This window comes from Patella vulgata, chromosome 2 (genome assembly GCF_932274485.2).
Source record: "Patella vulgata chromosome 2, xgPatVulg1.2, whole genome shotgun sequence".
NCBI classification, from domain to species: Eukaryota; Metazoa; Mollusca; class Gastropoda; family Patellidae; genus Patella; species Patella vulgata.
Genome location: NC_065880.2, coordinates 80274484 through 80289986, shown reverse-complemented (window position 1 = coordinate 80289986; position 15503 = coordinate 80274484). Strand labels below are relative to the sequence as shown.

At 35.2% G+C, this 15503-nt stretch overlaps 1 protein-coding gene and 2 long non-coding RNA genes across 8 annotated transcripts in view; 1 reads left to right on the top strand and 2 right to left on the bottom strand.

Moving 5' to 3' along the window:
• LOC126812498 (uncharacterized) overlaps positions 1-15503 on the top strand; it is a 37215-nt gene that overhangs the window by 14896 nt on the left and 6816 nt on the right. The window contains exons 1-3 of one of the 3 annotated variants that reach the window (XM_056098932.1): positions 13410-13539; positions 14355-14413; positions 14535-14885. In XM_056098932.1, coding sequence (XP_055954907.1) covers positions 13517-13539; positions 14355-14413; positions 14535-14885 — 433 coding nt within the window. In that variant the 5' untranslated portion in view covers positions 13410-13516. Of the gene's footprint in view, positions 1-13409; positions 13540-13858; positions 14414-14534; positions 14886-15503 lie in introns of those variants that run through there. The other 2 variants (XM_056098933.1, XM_056098935.1) reach the window with 2 other exon arrangements.
• Positions 54-3286, bottom strand: LOC130010837 (uncharacterized). Of its 2 annotated transcripts, XR_008786105.1 has the most exons (5): positions 3219-3233; positions 2715-2817; positions 1696-1808; positions 696-847; positions 54-536 (listed from the first exon to the last, which is right to left on the bottom strand). It is a non-coding gene; the product is annotated as an uncharacterized LOC130010837 (long non-coding RNA). The 2 variants fall into 2 exon arrangements; XR_008786106.1 differs by lacking the exon at positions 2715-2817 and having other exon boundaries at positions 3219-3286.
• On the bottom strand, positions 4136-8043 carry LOC130010838 (uncharacterized). 3 transcript variants are annotated; one of them, XR_008786109.1, is made up of 5 exons: positions 7645-8043; positions 7159-7245; positions 6906-6993; positions 4939-5024; positions 4136-4288 (listed from the first exon to the last, which is right to left on the bottom strand). It is a non-coding gene; the product is annotated as an uncharacterized LOC130010838 (long non-coding RNA). The 3 variants fall into 3 exon arrangements; XR_008786107.1 differs by lacking the exon at positions 7645-8043 and adding an exon at positions 7409-7638; XR_008786108.1 differs by lacking the exon at positions 7645-8043 and adding an exon at positions 7465-7638.

The following is a 15503-nucleotide window of genomic DNA, read 5'->3' as shown; positions in this document are numbered from 1 at the left end:
GATCTATAGGATAAAAACATATTTTTATTTTCATCAAAATTTGATAAAAAAATTGTGACCTCCAGATGATTAACAACCATGGTATTACATAACCTACTTTTACACTATCAGTCCAATTTTTATGAAATTCGAGCTCAACCATCATAACTATGTAACAGTGAAATATACAGTGGAACGGTTTTGTAAATCGGATAATAATTGTGACCTCTAGAGGGACCACATCGAAAGAAATCAAGATCTTTGGGTTATATTCTATAACCATACATTTCAAGTTTCATCAAAATCATATAAAAATTGTACCCTCTAGAGGGTCCACAAACACTGTATGTTTAATTAGTCACTTCTCATTTTTAGCCAACTATATAATTCTAATGCCTCTTCTGGATCATTTGGCATCTCTTTTCCGGCCTGCACTAACAATTCTGAGCATACATTTTCAAATTCTCTTAAACAACCGTTGGGTCCATAAAATTTACAAAACTGACTAAAACTATCAAGATCTTCAACAGCAACTTCGGTCTTGTAATCAACTGTATCTGAATATTAAAATGAAAAAAAAAATCACACAAAAATATCTGATATATGACATAAAAGCAGCTTAGTTTTCATTTAATGATCAAATAATGACCAAATAGTTTCTACCCCCATATGGTGAAAATAATTTCTCATATTAAATCTTGTGATTGTCGCCTTACCAAACAATTGTGGAGTAAAATATAACAAGTCTGGTTTGCCTGCAGGACACTCTGCCCCTTTAGTTGGTCTCATCTTATGTTGATTCCAGTCTTTACGGATTTGGTCTAAGTCTTTTTGAATGAGATTTGTGAAGCAAAACCTGAAACATTCTCTGTAAGACATAATGATACCAATACTGCATTATCAATATGAAAACTAATATGTATGCTTGTTAACTTTGCTGTAAACATATTATATTATATTAGTATTAGTTAATTCAAGCATATCAAAAAAGGTAAACAATACCAATACCTATAGAATGTATTACATTGTAGGGACCTTAATAATGGAGGCTCTATCATAAATATATGCCAAGTAGCCTTTCTTTATAACTTGGCACCTAAGTTTGACTACCGATAATCTAACTATAAACATTACATAAACAAGGCCCCAAGAAGTCATCTAAATGAATGAATGAATGAATGAATGAATGAATGGGTGTCACTTAAATACTACCCCTTAAGAACAATTAAAAATTATCCCTTAAGAACAATTAAAAGTTAAGTCAAGAATATAATTATTCTGTATTGCTTATTGTTACCTCAAGTAACCTCTAGTATATTAGAGGAAAGTTTGTAGATTTAATTATAGATAGTGACAATGGGTAGGCAAGAAGACATTCATAATGTCGCTCATAATAAAGTAATTTGACCGACATTTTCGATATATTCATTTTGCATTATCTATTTTTAAACTATTATAGACAGGCGAGATCTTTATCTAAATCTTACATATTGCATATTTAAATTTCATTCAGATTCAATTTAAAGTTTATTTCGATACAGTATTTTGGGGTAACAAAACAACCCTTTTGTATAAAATTGTCAATATTCATCATCCAATATCATATCAAAATAACCACACATATCATCACTTGCTAGAGTGGTGGTCACTATGATGACAACACATGTCCACATAACAGTATATGGATCTAAAAATGTTGAAATGATGTATACACACTTGTTTTGGCCATTTTCGGTATTAATCTCTCCTGAAGCTTCTAAATCCTTAAATAAATCCATCCAGAACTGACAACCACCCTGTTTTGCAGACCGCCAGAATCTTTCTATCCGCTACAAGAGACGATCATTGGTATATACTAAACATGTAACAACTTCAACAAAGATAAATTGCTAGACAACGAAACATACACCCACAGCATACAATTCACCCGAGCAGTCCACAGAGGGTGTCACATTTATTCATTCTTTCAAAGGTAATGATAGCATTCACAAGACACTACTAGTTCGGTGGTTAAAGGGGGAGGGGGAATCGTCACCCGACCTGTGAATTTATGAGACCGAGTTTTTCTCAACAAGTTTTTTGCGTAGATCCGAATTTGTGGTGTGGCCCCATTTTTTGCGGTCAGATTTTGCATTTTAAGATTCAGACATAGCATCGCAACATTTCAAAACTATTTCTGATCGTATTACTTATATAGTAATTGCAGGGGGATTACACCACACATAATTTACATAAAAACAAATATATGGACAAGACATCATACCCAGAAACCACAATTAAACAAACAATTCAAAAAAAGTGAATGGATTCGATGTCAATTTTGACATTTTTGTAGGCGTGGCAGATTGGGCAGATTAGGGATGTACCCCACTGAAACCAGTCTTCGAAGTGATAAATGGCAATAACTCTGAAAGTAATTATCAGCCACTTCATCTCATGTACATAAATACTATAGTCAATCGGTTAATCACTTACGCTTGTAAAGAGTCCACAAGAGGTTCAGATTGATTAAGGGTGATCAATGATCGTAAATTTCAAGAGAATCGGATAACAACTTTAGCAACCACAAAATTTTAAAAAGTGACCATGGGTCATAACTCTAGAGCATTTACACGCATATGTGGATGCCAGACTGTCTGAGGAAAGGCGGACAGACAAAGGGCGAATAAAAGGGACTAAATTGAAAATGTATTTGGTATTCTAAAGTTTGAATTTTTTTAATAAAAGAAAATTACCTGATTTGCCGGTGATGGTCCATACAAAAAGCTTTTTTCACCAGCCATGTCATCTCCATGATACCATCTTAGTGACTTCTGGATATTCTCAATTATTGAACTCCTATAAGTTTAAAATGGGTATTATTATATGCTAATAAATAGATGGGACATATTAATTAATTGCATTTACTTACATCGGTGCATACATTGTTTCTTGTGTGTGTGTGCTTTCATAAAGCATCGTGCAAGGCGAGGGGCAATATAATCATATGCGATTAACAACCTACGATTATGTACGCATCATTTTGCCATTGAAAGGGACAGATCTCTTAAGATACCACGTGGTTCGCCCTCGTCAATAATACCATACGAAAAAACTGGAATGCTACAATATTTGGGAACACAATAACAACAGCGTAGTACAATAGCCACAAGTGTCGCATTCTATGCCTCCCTCTCTCTCTGTATCGATGCACATTTCAATGTTTCGTGAGAAATTTCACATTATGCTTCTACTCTCACCTTCAATTCCAAGCAAATATTCTAAAAAATAGCCTGCAACCACCTCTGGATCATTGTTGGTTCTACCAACACGAAGCCATAAAATTCGTTTAGAATATTTGAAAATAGTTAATCTTAATCTGTAATACAACTTATTGTGATATGCTGAGCTGTTAACAATATTTTCAATCTCTCAGAAACTGAAAACAGGCAAAATAAACTTATTAGTGAAGCTGTAAGGTTCATTATTTCAAGTTGACATTATTCTCTTTTTGTTAAAGCTTTATAAAACTTGTTTTATTATTGAGTGGTCCAAACAAATGTAAATAAAACTAATAAAAGCGCAGGCGAAGCGCTCCTGGTTGCTTCTTGTTAGCTCTACAGTTTTCTGTAAATTAGCTTTTAAGTCCAATTAATCTTTCTATAGATATTATTTATTTTTTACTGATTTTATAGATTTATATTTTCTACATTTATTGTAGCGCACCGGAACACTCATGTGAAATATAGCTCTATATAAATGTTGTATAATAATAATAGAGCGACAGAAAAATATGGTTTATCGTCCATTCAACACAAACTAAATCATTTCGGGACTAACATAATAATTTTCAATTTCATTTCAATAATTTCCTTGTGCGGAGAGATCTTTAGCAGTGCGAGGAAATCTGAGGACACAGAGAAATATAACATTAAAATAAAAACTAATAATAATCTATTAAGTAAACTTTATTTAATTCTGGCAGGTGGTTTCATTAGGATAAAAGGGCATATCATAATAACACTAGCTACAATTTCATGGAATCATAATTATTGAGTTTAATACTAAGCATCCATAAAATTGTACCTTGTGTTAATATGTTCCATAACTATAAGTGCCTATCAAAGAAGTCATATTATAATACAGTTTTTCTTACCCACATATTCCACCATGTATCGCAAAGCCATAGGCTTTCAACTTGTCATACCCATCTATGTGGATTAAATAGTTTGGACCTTTGTTGACATATATTCTCCTTGACAGTTGGTGTTTCTTGCGAAGGTTCACCCCTTCGGGGTCCATTAACTTTAATAAAGTGTAAACCTTGTCCCTGTAAGTAATACATGCGTATTACTAGAAACAAAATAGATATTTTATCAATCCTTCCACATTCCACTCAGAAATATTTCATTTTTCATAATATAACATGTAATTGTCTGCAATATCACTTTAAATAAAGCTATTTCATACACACACAAGAAACAATGTATGCACCGATGTAAGTAAATGCTATCATAAAGGACTTTTTGTGTGTGTGTGTGTGTAGTGGTGCGGGGAGGGGGCGGGGCACATAGCCCCCCACTCTTTCATAAGCAGCCGTGAATTGTCAGGGACTACCTGAATCACATGCTTACTTAATTGTTTCCTGGTGATACTAACTAGAGCTGGCAATGTGGTCAAGCTTTTAAGTACTATGCTGTCCAGGAAGTTGCGAAACAAGTTATACACTGGAATGTAAAAGTTAAATAGTTTAACATTTAAATTTATTTTCGTTTGAGGACATGTATACCAAGTGTTATTGTTATCAGTTCAAATCTGTAGGGGTGAGGCTGCTTTCAAATGTTTGCGACAAATGTAATCAACTTTCGATGAAATTGCCTAACTCTGCTTGACCTTCATTTTATGATTAAGACACTACTAAGTTCAAGAATGCCAAGTTTCATTAACACGCAGTTGCATTGCAGAACATGATAGAAATACCTAGCAACACGTAGGCCATGTTTTGACAGGAGTCTTTTCGCTAAAGCCCTGTAACCAAGGCACCGTCCACTTCCAGTCAATTCCTCCTGAAATAAAAGAAATTTTTTTTCATTTCCATGCCAAACCATTAAAGTAGTTGGATTTAGAGAGAGAGAGAGAAATGGGGTTTAACGTCCACTCGACACAAACTAGGTCATTTCAGGACTAACATATGGTTTCAATTTAATTTCAATAATTCGCTTGCGCGTAGGGGTCTTTAGCAGTGGGAGGAAACCGGAGTGCCCGGAGGAAACCCACGAGGTTGAGAAGGCGCCCCTATCTCCATGCCACATACGCTCACACCAGGGATCGAAACCACAGCCGCAAGCCAGAGGTGACCGGCCAGCTAGGGGTCGAAGCGCGGCACTCCAGACCTCTAGGCCATCCCAACCCCCCCGTTGGATTTAGAAGCCTATATCTAAAGCATTGGTCATTATCAAGGCATGGTTAACCATTAGGCTAATAAGGCTATAACGCAAGCCCTTTAAAAATATTTAGGCCTACAGATCTGGCTGGGGGTCGACTAAATTTTCTAAAGATACCATTGAAAATATCAGCAAATGTTGAATAGTCTTAGCTATCTGACACAACTAAAATCGCCATGGATATCTCAATCATTGTCTAAAAACTCTGTTGTTAATATTTTCATTGCAAAAGCCATCGAAAAACGCAACGTGCTACATAATAACTGTCTTATGACTATGTATTGTCATTTTGTTCCCAAAATTGGGTACTTCTTCAGTAAGCGACCATAAGTCTAAAGTAGGGGAGAGCGGGGCTCAGTGGGCTATGGGGCACAGTAAGCCAGGCTTTGTAATTTTACACTGTTTTGGCAAAATTCAATTGTGACATCACTGAGGAATTGCCCTTTATAGCCCCCATTTGTCCTCCTAAATTCAATAAATTCATGTAAACTGATTGATATTTATCAGCCATTAACCGTTTTTGTGACGCAAAAGTGAATTTTTAGTGGACTGGTTAAACTGCTTGGCTACTCCAGATTTTGTTAGAGTCCACAAACTTGATATTCCAGGTGAAGTAGACAGTGATTGACTCTCATTAGAAATATTTTGTTTCATAATACTATCACATGTCTTCCTGCCATTTTCGATTTTCTGTCATGGTTGATGACGGGGCACAGTGGGACACACTTCAGAGGGGCACACTGGGCATAAGCATTTCGAGTTTAGCTAAATATCATCTGTCCATTTTAGAAAGAATCTGGGTATTTGAGCTGTTTTTAAAGAAATATTGGACCTAGGATACGAATCGTTACTGACTTACAAGTCATAGGAATTTTTCGCATAAAGGATTTTTTTTTCTTCTGTTAAAGAATTTTTTATTCAATGTTATGTTGGGATTTTTTAATTTTCAGATGCGCATCTGTGTTCAAGTCTTAAAACAAATTCATATTTTGAACTAAAAGATTAGTTTTTACAGTCCTTATGAGTTTCAGTCAATTCAGTGTGTTTTCTATGCATTTTTTTTTAAGAAACATACTTGATGGCCAACTGTGTCCCATAGTGTGACCCAGTGTACCCCACATACGGGGCACATTGGGTCAAAAAAAATTTTGGTTTTACAATGATCTACACAGAAATAGTTTCAATTTATTAACTTTTTAACAGCACTATTAAATCAAACATATGACTGGCTTCAACTGAGTACATAGTTTGATTCTCTGTAGGATTTCAATTCTGGTCAATTTACTAAAAAAAAGAAATCATGCCCACTGTGCTCCGCTCTCCCCTACCCTTAATACGACCCTAGTGATTATATAACAGTAACTACAGACTGTACCGTGGGGTGTGGGATATTGCTGTTGATTCTCGTTATTCCCACTTTCTGTAAACCGGGGTCATTTCTTCACAAGATATGTAAGGTTTCGGATGGAAAAATTTAGCCTATTACGTAGGCTTCACACCTACTCTTATAGCAGCTGTTATAGACTCTTCGTCATTTCCACCTCTTCGCCTATGACCATATTTTTTAAGAATTCTTCTTATTTGCCTTTCACTGAATTAATAATAAACAAACGAAAATAAATGTTTTTAGTCATTTTCTAGAAGAACATATTTCTTTGCTTTTGTGATTCAATATTCATTATAAATTTCCATAAAATCAATGACACACACCATACCACACACACCATACCACACAATCACACCAAGAAAGGCCTACCTTATTGATATAGTGTGTCTTAGAAATAATAATATAGAGACTTCAATATTGGTGTATCCGCCAAAAATTCACGAATGAGCTCATCACCTGTAATAATAATAAGCATAGATAGGAAAATCAAATGTCTGCTCGTGGCTCAAAAACACACGTTTTGACTAAAATGTAAAACATGATTAATATAAAAATGAGATTAAACAATTAAAATACAAGTTTTGCGACTTTATAACCAGTGACAAAAATGTAGGCCTACGTGTTGGATGAACCCCATTCCGACTATACGACCAAGATGCATTGTTTAATAATTACTCTCAAAACTTTCCTTTTTTTCAAATTTTTTTATCCTATAATTAGTTAATTTCGTGTGTAACAAATAGTTATTCAAAAATCTGGACAAACGTAAATTTCATATGCCGAAATTGATCAAATGAAATTTGCATTTTGATAGATATTGTTGAAAGATTTTTTGTTGCGCACGAAAATTAATACTTGCACTTCCGAGGCGAGAACACGAGAAGACGAGATTGTGACGAAGCGAGGGAGCGAGAACACGAGAGGACGAGATTGACCCAAAGGCGAGGGAGCGAGGGAGCGAGAAGTCGAGGTTTTTCAAAGGCGAGAACACGAGGGAGCGAGAAGTCGAGGGCGAGAACGCGAGGGAGCGAGAAGTCGAGGGCGAGGGAGCGAGAAGTCGAGGGCGAGGGAGCGAGAACACGAGGTTTTTCAAAGGCGAGAACACGAGGGAGCGAGAAGTCGAGGGACGAGAAGACGAGAAGTCGAGGTGAAAGTAATCTCGTGTTCTCGAGGCGAGATCCTCGTATTCTCGCCCTTTTTCCTCGCGTTCTCGCTCTCTCGCTCCCTCGCCCTCGACTTCTCGCTCCCTCGCGTTCTCGCGTTCTCGCTCCCTCGCCCTCGACTTCTCGTCTTCTCGTGTTCTCGCCCTCGACTTCTCGCGGCGAGGGGACGAGATTCTGAAATGGCCGCAATAGGCTTCCATAGAAAAGTGCTCTCACGGGCTCGCTCGTGCAGCAAACAGTCGCCCAAAATAGATATTCATGTGACAATATCCATTCACTTATTTATCAATGAGGCCATGTAAAAAATTGTTTTTTACTCGTTGGACTTTTAAAAATAAGTAGTTACGAACTGGATTAAAATTTTGGCTAAAACTCGGCGATTTAATTTCTAAGTTAGTTGATTGTAACCAATGACGTATATTATTATTGTAACGGTTCTCGGTTCAGAGTCAACTCGCGTAGTTTCGCCCTTTTTCTATCTTTTAAATCCACTCTCGTGGCAACATACCGACACTGCAAGACTGTGATAGTTACTTTTATTTAACCGTAAAACTCTGTTGTTAGTGGGCGCTTTAGTTACTTTAGAAGTTACATTGTTGCTAGCTCTAAATACGCAGAAAAAATTTGAGACTGGAAATTAATTGAACGAAATTATTTTCCCTAGTCTCGATTAACCAGACTTGTATGATTAAAATAAAATTACTTCACTGGTCACAAGACTCGGATTCTAATCATTTTAGGGCGTTGCGAATTTGGCCTCCGGTTTTGTGTCAAATTTAATAGGATGATGTGCCATTATGGCCATGCCGTTTTTTGTGTTTAGTATCTTTATGCTTTCGCGAGTAAAAACTGCATTTGCAATTTCTAACATGGTGGTTACAAAACATTTCAATTATTATAAATCCTGCAACAACGCACTTTTCTAGAACTGAAATATAACTAAAAAGACGCGCATTGACTGTTTCATAATTATTAAAAATATGAAAACGCGACACGATGCATAAATTGTGCGTCTTACTTTCAAGAACAATAGCTATAAAACAGAAATTAGCTCATGGTAACTGATAAATACAGACAACCCCCTCTCTCTCTCTCTCTCTCTCTTTCTCTCTCTCACTAAGGACAGCGCGCGCGTACAAATGTTAAATTCAATCGTTAATTGTATGTACGTAAAACAATGAATTCCGACTGCGGAAAGTAAGAATTCGTTTTTCAGAGCAAAAATTGAAACTTTGATGTGACCAAGAAACGCCACTTGGTCGATCAACTTTTCCACATATTAGAAAGTCCCATTCAAATGGTTAAATCACACAAATATCCAAATTAGCAATAGTTTAATTGTTAATGAATGATGATTTTATGGTGAGTCTTATCATTTTTGTTAAAATAAGCCCCAAATATAGCTCGTTTATTGGATTTTTAGTTCTATGCATGAACCACTCTAGCTAAAGCGTCAATGAAAAGTACATTTTTTTGATTTAATAATATTAATAATAGAAATAAGAAGAAATAGAATACATATTGACGCTGAACAAATAAAGATATTGGATTATACATAATCTTAATTTAGAAACTAGAATTGCGATGCAGTAATGACGGGTTTCACCGGTGCCCCGTTACCCTTGAACATATGTCACTTCCGGTACCGATGAAACCATTAAACAGGTTTCCATTTAAGCATTGCACACATCACGTACTATGTACGCAGAATCAACCAAATCCGGCAATATCAATTCATTGTATACATTCATTACATGTAAGTGATCCTGACAACATTACATTACTTCCGGTGATAATGAAATTGTTAAATTAGTTTCATGAAATCAGAAATAGCATAAGGCATCACATGGTGAAAATCTTATGTAAATCGAATAATATTTGCCACTTTTATAGACCAAAATCCTTGAAAAGTAACTTGTAGAAAATCGTCTATTTCTCTGCAACCGTACAAGTTAGAAACCATTTTTTGGTATTTGTATGATCGTGTGGGTTCAATCTATTTGTTGATTGGAATCAAATATCATAATTTTAAAAACAATACAAATCAGACTCATTTGAATAAAATATCTGTTTTGAAGGCTAAAAATACAGTTTTTGCCACAATGACGTTACTTCCGGTAACAGTAAAAGTGTTAAATTACTTGTATGAAATCGTAAATGGCATTAGGTATCAAACACGAAAATTTTATGAAAATCGAATAATAATTGACACTTTTATGGACCAAAAACCTTGAAAAGTTACCTGTTGAAAATCGTCTATTTCTCCGCAACTGAACAAGTTAGAAACCATTTTGTGATATCTATATGATCGTTTGGGGTTCATTCTATTAGTTGGTTGGAATCAAATATAAAAATTTTAAACAAATAACAAATAAGACTCATTTGAATAAATTACTGGTTTTGAAGGTTATAAATACAATTTTTGCCCAAATTACGTCATTTCCGGTGACATTGAAAATGTTAAATTGGTTTGACCTTCTTAAAATTTACATTACGCATCAAATGGTGTCACTTTTATGAAAATCGAATAATAATTGACTCTTATACAGGCAACCTAGCGTAAAAAGTGACTCATACAAAATTGCCCATTTCTCGGCAACTGTTCATATTACAAATTAATTTTCACATACATTCTCTTTGTATGGATTATTGCTACTAGTTTATGAAAGTTGTTAAGAAATATTTTAAAATATGAAAAGCCTGAATGGGTTGTGAATAGCTCATTTTTTCACCTTTTTTCACCTTTAAATCAAAATGATCCGAAAACGAAATAAAAATTAAAAAAACTGAGCGCGATGATTTCTGCGCATTAACAAGACAAACTCTTTCAGTCATACCAGATTTGAAAAAAAATATTTGCTTTCAAAAAGTGGTACCGAACTCTCAAAATTGCAGTTTTTGCTAAAGTTGTTACTTCCGTTGCCGAAAGGAAAATGTACCGGTAACAAAAGAAAAATGACATTTTGGACCGCGGAACATATGAACTTTGTTTTATACAAATCGAACAATAAATAATTAATCCAGGACTGAAAAACTGAATTAGCCAATGGGGGTTAAGGAAAGATACGGTGACAAAAAATGTTGACATTTTTTGTCAAATCAGATGACCCTTTAACCCTTGGTAAAATACCACACAAAAATATTCATTAATAAAAAAGTTTTTCGTAAAAATTTAAATTTTCAAAATTTGGCGCCTAATATCTTCGAAGATTCGTCGAAAATAAAAAAATCCAAAGAACCTTGGCTATGTGCCTTGTCTCTGGCTATGTCAAAATGTATCAAATATTACAATCCGACAATTATTGATAACATTACGGCAAAATATCGAAAAACGACAACTTCGGTGATTTCAGACATTTCGCATTGTCGCAGAACGTTGGAAATAGATTTAAAATTTAAGTCAAACCCACTTTCCCAGTAAAACCAAAGACATCGAATCGATCCAACAAGTAGTTTCTTAGATATGCTCAAATGGAAAAATAATAATAATAATAATAAGAATAGTAATCCGAACAAAAACAATAGTGTTTCACACTGGCTACGCAGTGTGAAACCCTAATTACATGAATAGAGGTTAGAATTTAATATACCGCCATAAGTTAAAGCGGCATTATGAAAGATTAGATAAAAAGCTGGTAGTTCTCGCTATAATAGTTAAAAAGTATATAATGTAAAAGGAATCTGCTGGATATTTCTTCAAATTACTTCATTCTGAGCAGAGAAATCTTTATTTTAAACCCCCTGTAGTCTGGATTGTCATTGTTACCGTTGTTACGATAATAAACAAAGCCTTAGCCGTCGAATCTGTTGACAATAGGACCCATCAGTTGGCATCGAGAGTTGATTATGGTCTTGTCATGTTAATAAATGTCTAATTTATAGTGTATATAACATTTAAAGGAGCTAAATCTCTAACACTACATTGTCCATATTATTCGAAATTAAAAATACGAATCGGAATTCAATATTGATGCTGTTATCCTGTTATGAAATTATGGGATCCTACTATCTAATATTTATGACACAAAGGACGTTTTAATATCAGTACTAGAGTTGTGTAATCTATTGTTTCGGGCGCCATTTGTAATGAACAAAGACACACATATCCAACCAGACAATACGACAAAATAATAATAATGAAAAAAAATACCGTGTAGAATGGAGTAAGAAGACGTAAAAGAGTATTTCTCCAAACATAACTGATTAGAAATTACAATATTTTTTTTATTTTTTTAAATGAATCTAAATCACTTTATATACATTAATTTTACATGTGTGCGTTTAGACACCCATTTTCGTATATTTTAAGGCCCAAAAGAATGCAACCATACGCCGTTTAAGGCCTAAAGAAAGACCTGCAATAGGCAGATTTAGCTATTGGATAATGCATGTCTAATAGATAAAATCGCTAATACATTGAAACGAAATGCAATTGAACACATTCAGTATACAGGGCGGGGAAATTGAATTCCTTTATCAACATGTTTAGACGAGACACATTAAATTAATGGGATGTGTATGTTTTTAAGTTTAAAAAATAAAGCTATAATGGGTGAAGTATTACGTGACAAAAAGCCACGAGGGAAACCCGGTAGTATTAACAAAGTACTGCAGAAAGATACGAATGAGTTAAGGATATGCCGAATTCATTTACGAATACACACGCTCTCCACGAATGATGCCGATAAAGCTACGAAAAGTTTACGAATCGAATAGGAAGCTGTTATGGACGATACATCTAAGAATTTCAAAATTTGTAAACCGTCGACGACGAAATTTTTTGTTTTTCAAAAACGTTCGTGGTCGAACTGCTTTAAACAACACGAATGTGTAAGAACAAAATAAGAATCTATTAAGAACTTCAAGAACCGTCTACGATTGATCTGCGAACCGGACAAAGATTGGATTCGGGACGATCCGTAGCCCACATAAAAAGAGTCACGAAAGATTTTGTTTCAAAAATCACTTGCGAACTTCAAGAACTGTCTACGATTTATCTACGAATTGGTAATTAGGAGGTTTCGTGACAGTATTGGCCCACGTGAAAACCGGGTGTTACTCGGCGTGCTCATTTAGGATATACGACATTCATCTTTCAAATAACCTTTTGTATGACATGTGTGAATCCCCATTTTCCTACGTATTATTCAAGTGCAGTCACCCACTTAAGACGGAGAGTATTATATTTTATAAATCTTCCTTAGTATTATTCAACTGGAATAGATCAAAGTTTGCGGATATATTTACTGTCTGTTATATAGCAGAGATAATTCAACAAATCAGCTGATTAGGTATAGCCAAATGATAGAGGGGTATAGATTTAAAGATTAAATTAAAACATAACCTGTATAGACGAATAAATACTTGGCTAATGATAGCAAATTGTAGATTTAAAAAAAAAAAACAAATTAAAAAGAAAATTAAATAATTTGAAAATATTTGTTTGTCAGTAGCCTGTAATAAACCCACACTACTTGAATGAACTGGCTCGCTAACCTGAAGGCCCCGTGTTCGATGCCTGCGTTGGCGGAGAAAATTCATCGATTTTCCGGTGTTGTTCCTCCATGTCAGTGCATGGTGTAGGAAGGTAAGGGACAATATATAATCGTTCGGATGGACCGATAAACTGAGGTCCCGTGTACACATTTGACAGTTGGAATTCGAAATAGCGCCGCTGCCCGGGAAAAATTTCCCCATAGCACAATGTATGGCGTATGCCCGTCTTCATTAGCCCAGTAGGAGCAGAACAGTAGGATGTTAAACCACATTTCATTTTAAATCAACTGAATGAGGAACATGTTTAAGCGACGATACGTCTATTCAAGACAGAATAATTTCTTTTCATTCATCAGTCTATTCATACTAATTGTTCAGTATATATTATCTTATAAATTCTAACAGTTTTGGGGTGTTGGGTGGCCGAATGGTTAGCACGTGCGCACTGTATCATAAGGTCTGCCATCGAGTCAACTGGCGTGGTTTAGATTCCCCGGTTGTACATGGCAATGCGTAGGATCGCCTGTCCAACCTCGAGGGTTATCTCCGGGTCCCCCGATTTCCTCGCAAGCGAATTATTGAAATAAAATTGAACCATGTGCTAGTCCCAAAATGACCTAGTTTGTGTCGAGTTGACGTTAAACAATAATAATATTGTTACTTTAACATTATTTCATCTGTTAATTCTATATGTGTAATTTATATCCTGTTTGATATACCTGTGTAACTCAAACTATAACAAAACAGTTTGTATACACGAAAAGTTCACAATAACATACCTGTATATTTAAAGTCATGAGACCACTTGTGTTTGCAAATAGAATAGTTATTGTGTTAACAGATTATAACTTCGAGTCAGTATTATTAATATTTTGCTATGTCATATACAGATTGAATTTGTTTCAGAAGCAAGACTATGGAGACCATATTATTTGCTGTGTTTCTTCTGCTACCATCGACTACAGGTTTGTTAATATTAGTTTTGTGTCAAAGCTAATATTTATTTCATTTACAAATAACGTGCATTTGTCATATACACACAGAGAAAGTTCGATAATTATTATTTAATTCAATCTCTTTTAACAGGATTAACAAGTCGTGGTTGTAGTGGACCGAGTGACGAAGAGGAATATGAGCACGAACTGTCTTGTGACGATGAACTAAAGATAAATATTGTTTCGGCCCACTATGGCTTCAAATATTCGTACAAAAGGTGCAGTGGCGATTGCGGGTATAAATCTTATTCTTGTGATTGTCTTCTTGATTTTAACGCCACGGTCGAATCGAACCTTATGAATTCTTGTAATGGGCTTCAAACGTGTAACTTTCAAACACCCATACCACACGTTAAAAGTTGCCTTGGTGAAACTACGGCCTATAAAGCCTATGGTCGAGATCTTTATACATATTCCTATATCTATTATGTGTGTTTGCCAGGTAAGTTTTAACATTTTTATGTATAATAGAATAATGAAAACATTACTTTTGTTTTACGTTGCTATCAAAACATAAATAAATAATGTCTTATTCAGTACACCAAAGTGATACACTTATTAAAAACATTTACCGACACAAGCAAATGAACTACACGAAGGACGTAGCAACGAGGAGTACAATATTAGAACGGTGTGTCTATCGCAAAAAGACACACACATACACACACACCATGTCGCCGCATGGAGACGATCATGTATGTAGGATCCTTCTCCGCCTCATGGCAATGCTGCTTCGTGTGGCTCTGGTGCTAGTGCCCATCTGAAATAAGGCAATGTCAACCTTGACATATCGTTTCTTCATCCACAAACCTGTACTAACGTATCTTTGTAAAGCCAAATCCCACACGAATTGGTCACTGGTAACTTTTTGATCGTTTTTCTGGTAAGAAATGGAATGCAATGTGGTTTAAAGGACAATATTGGTGTCAGTCATAATTACATATGTGATAGAACTGGTTAAATACATCCCAAATATAATTTTAACACAGAAATCATTGCTATGGGAGATGTGTAACAAGCACGTGAAGAAACGGGAAGTGACGCCAACTATGACAAACAC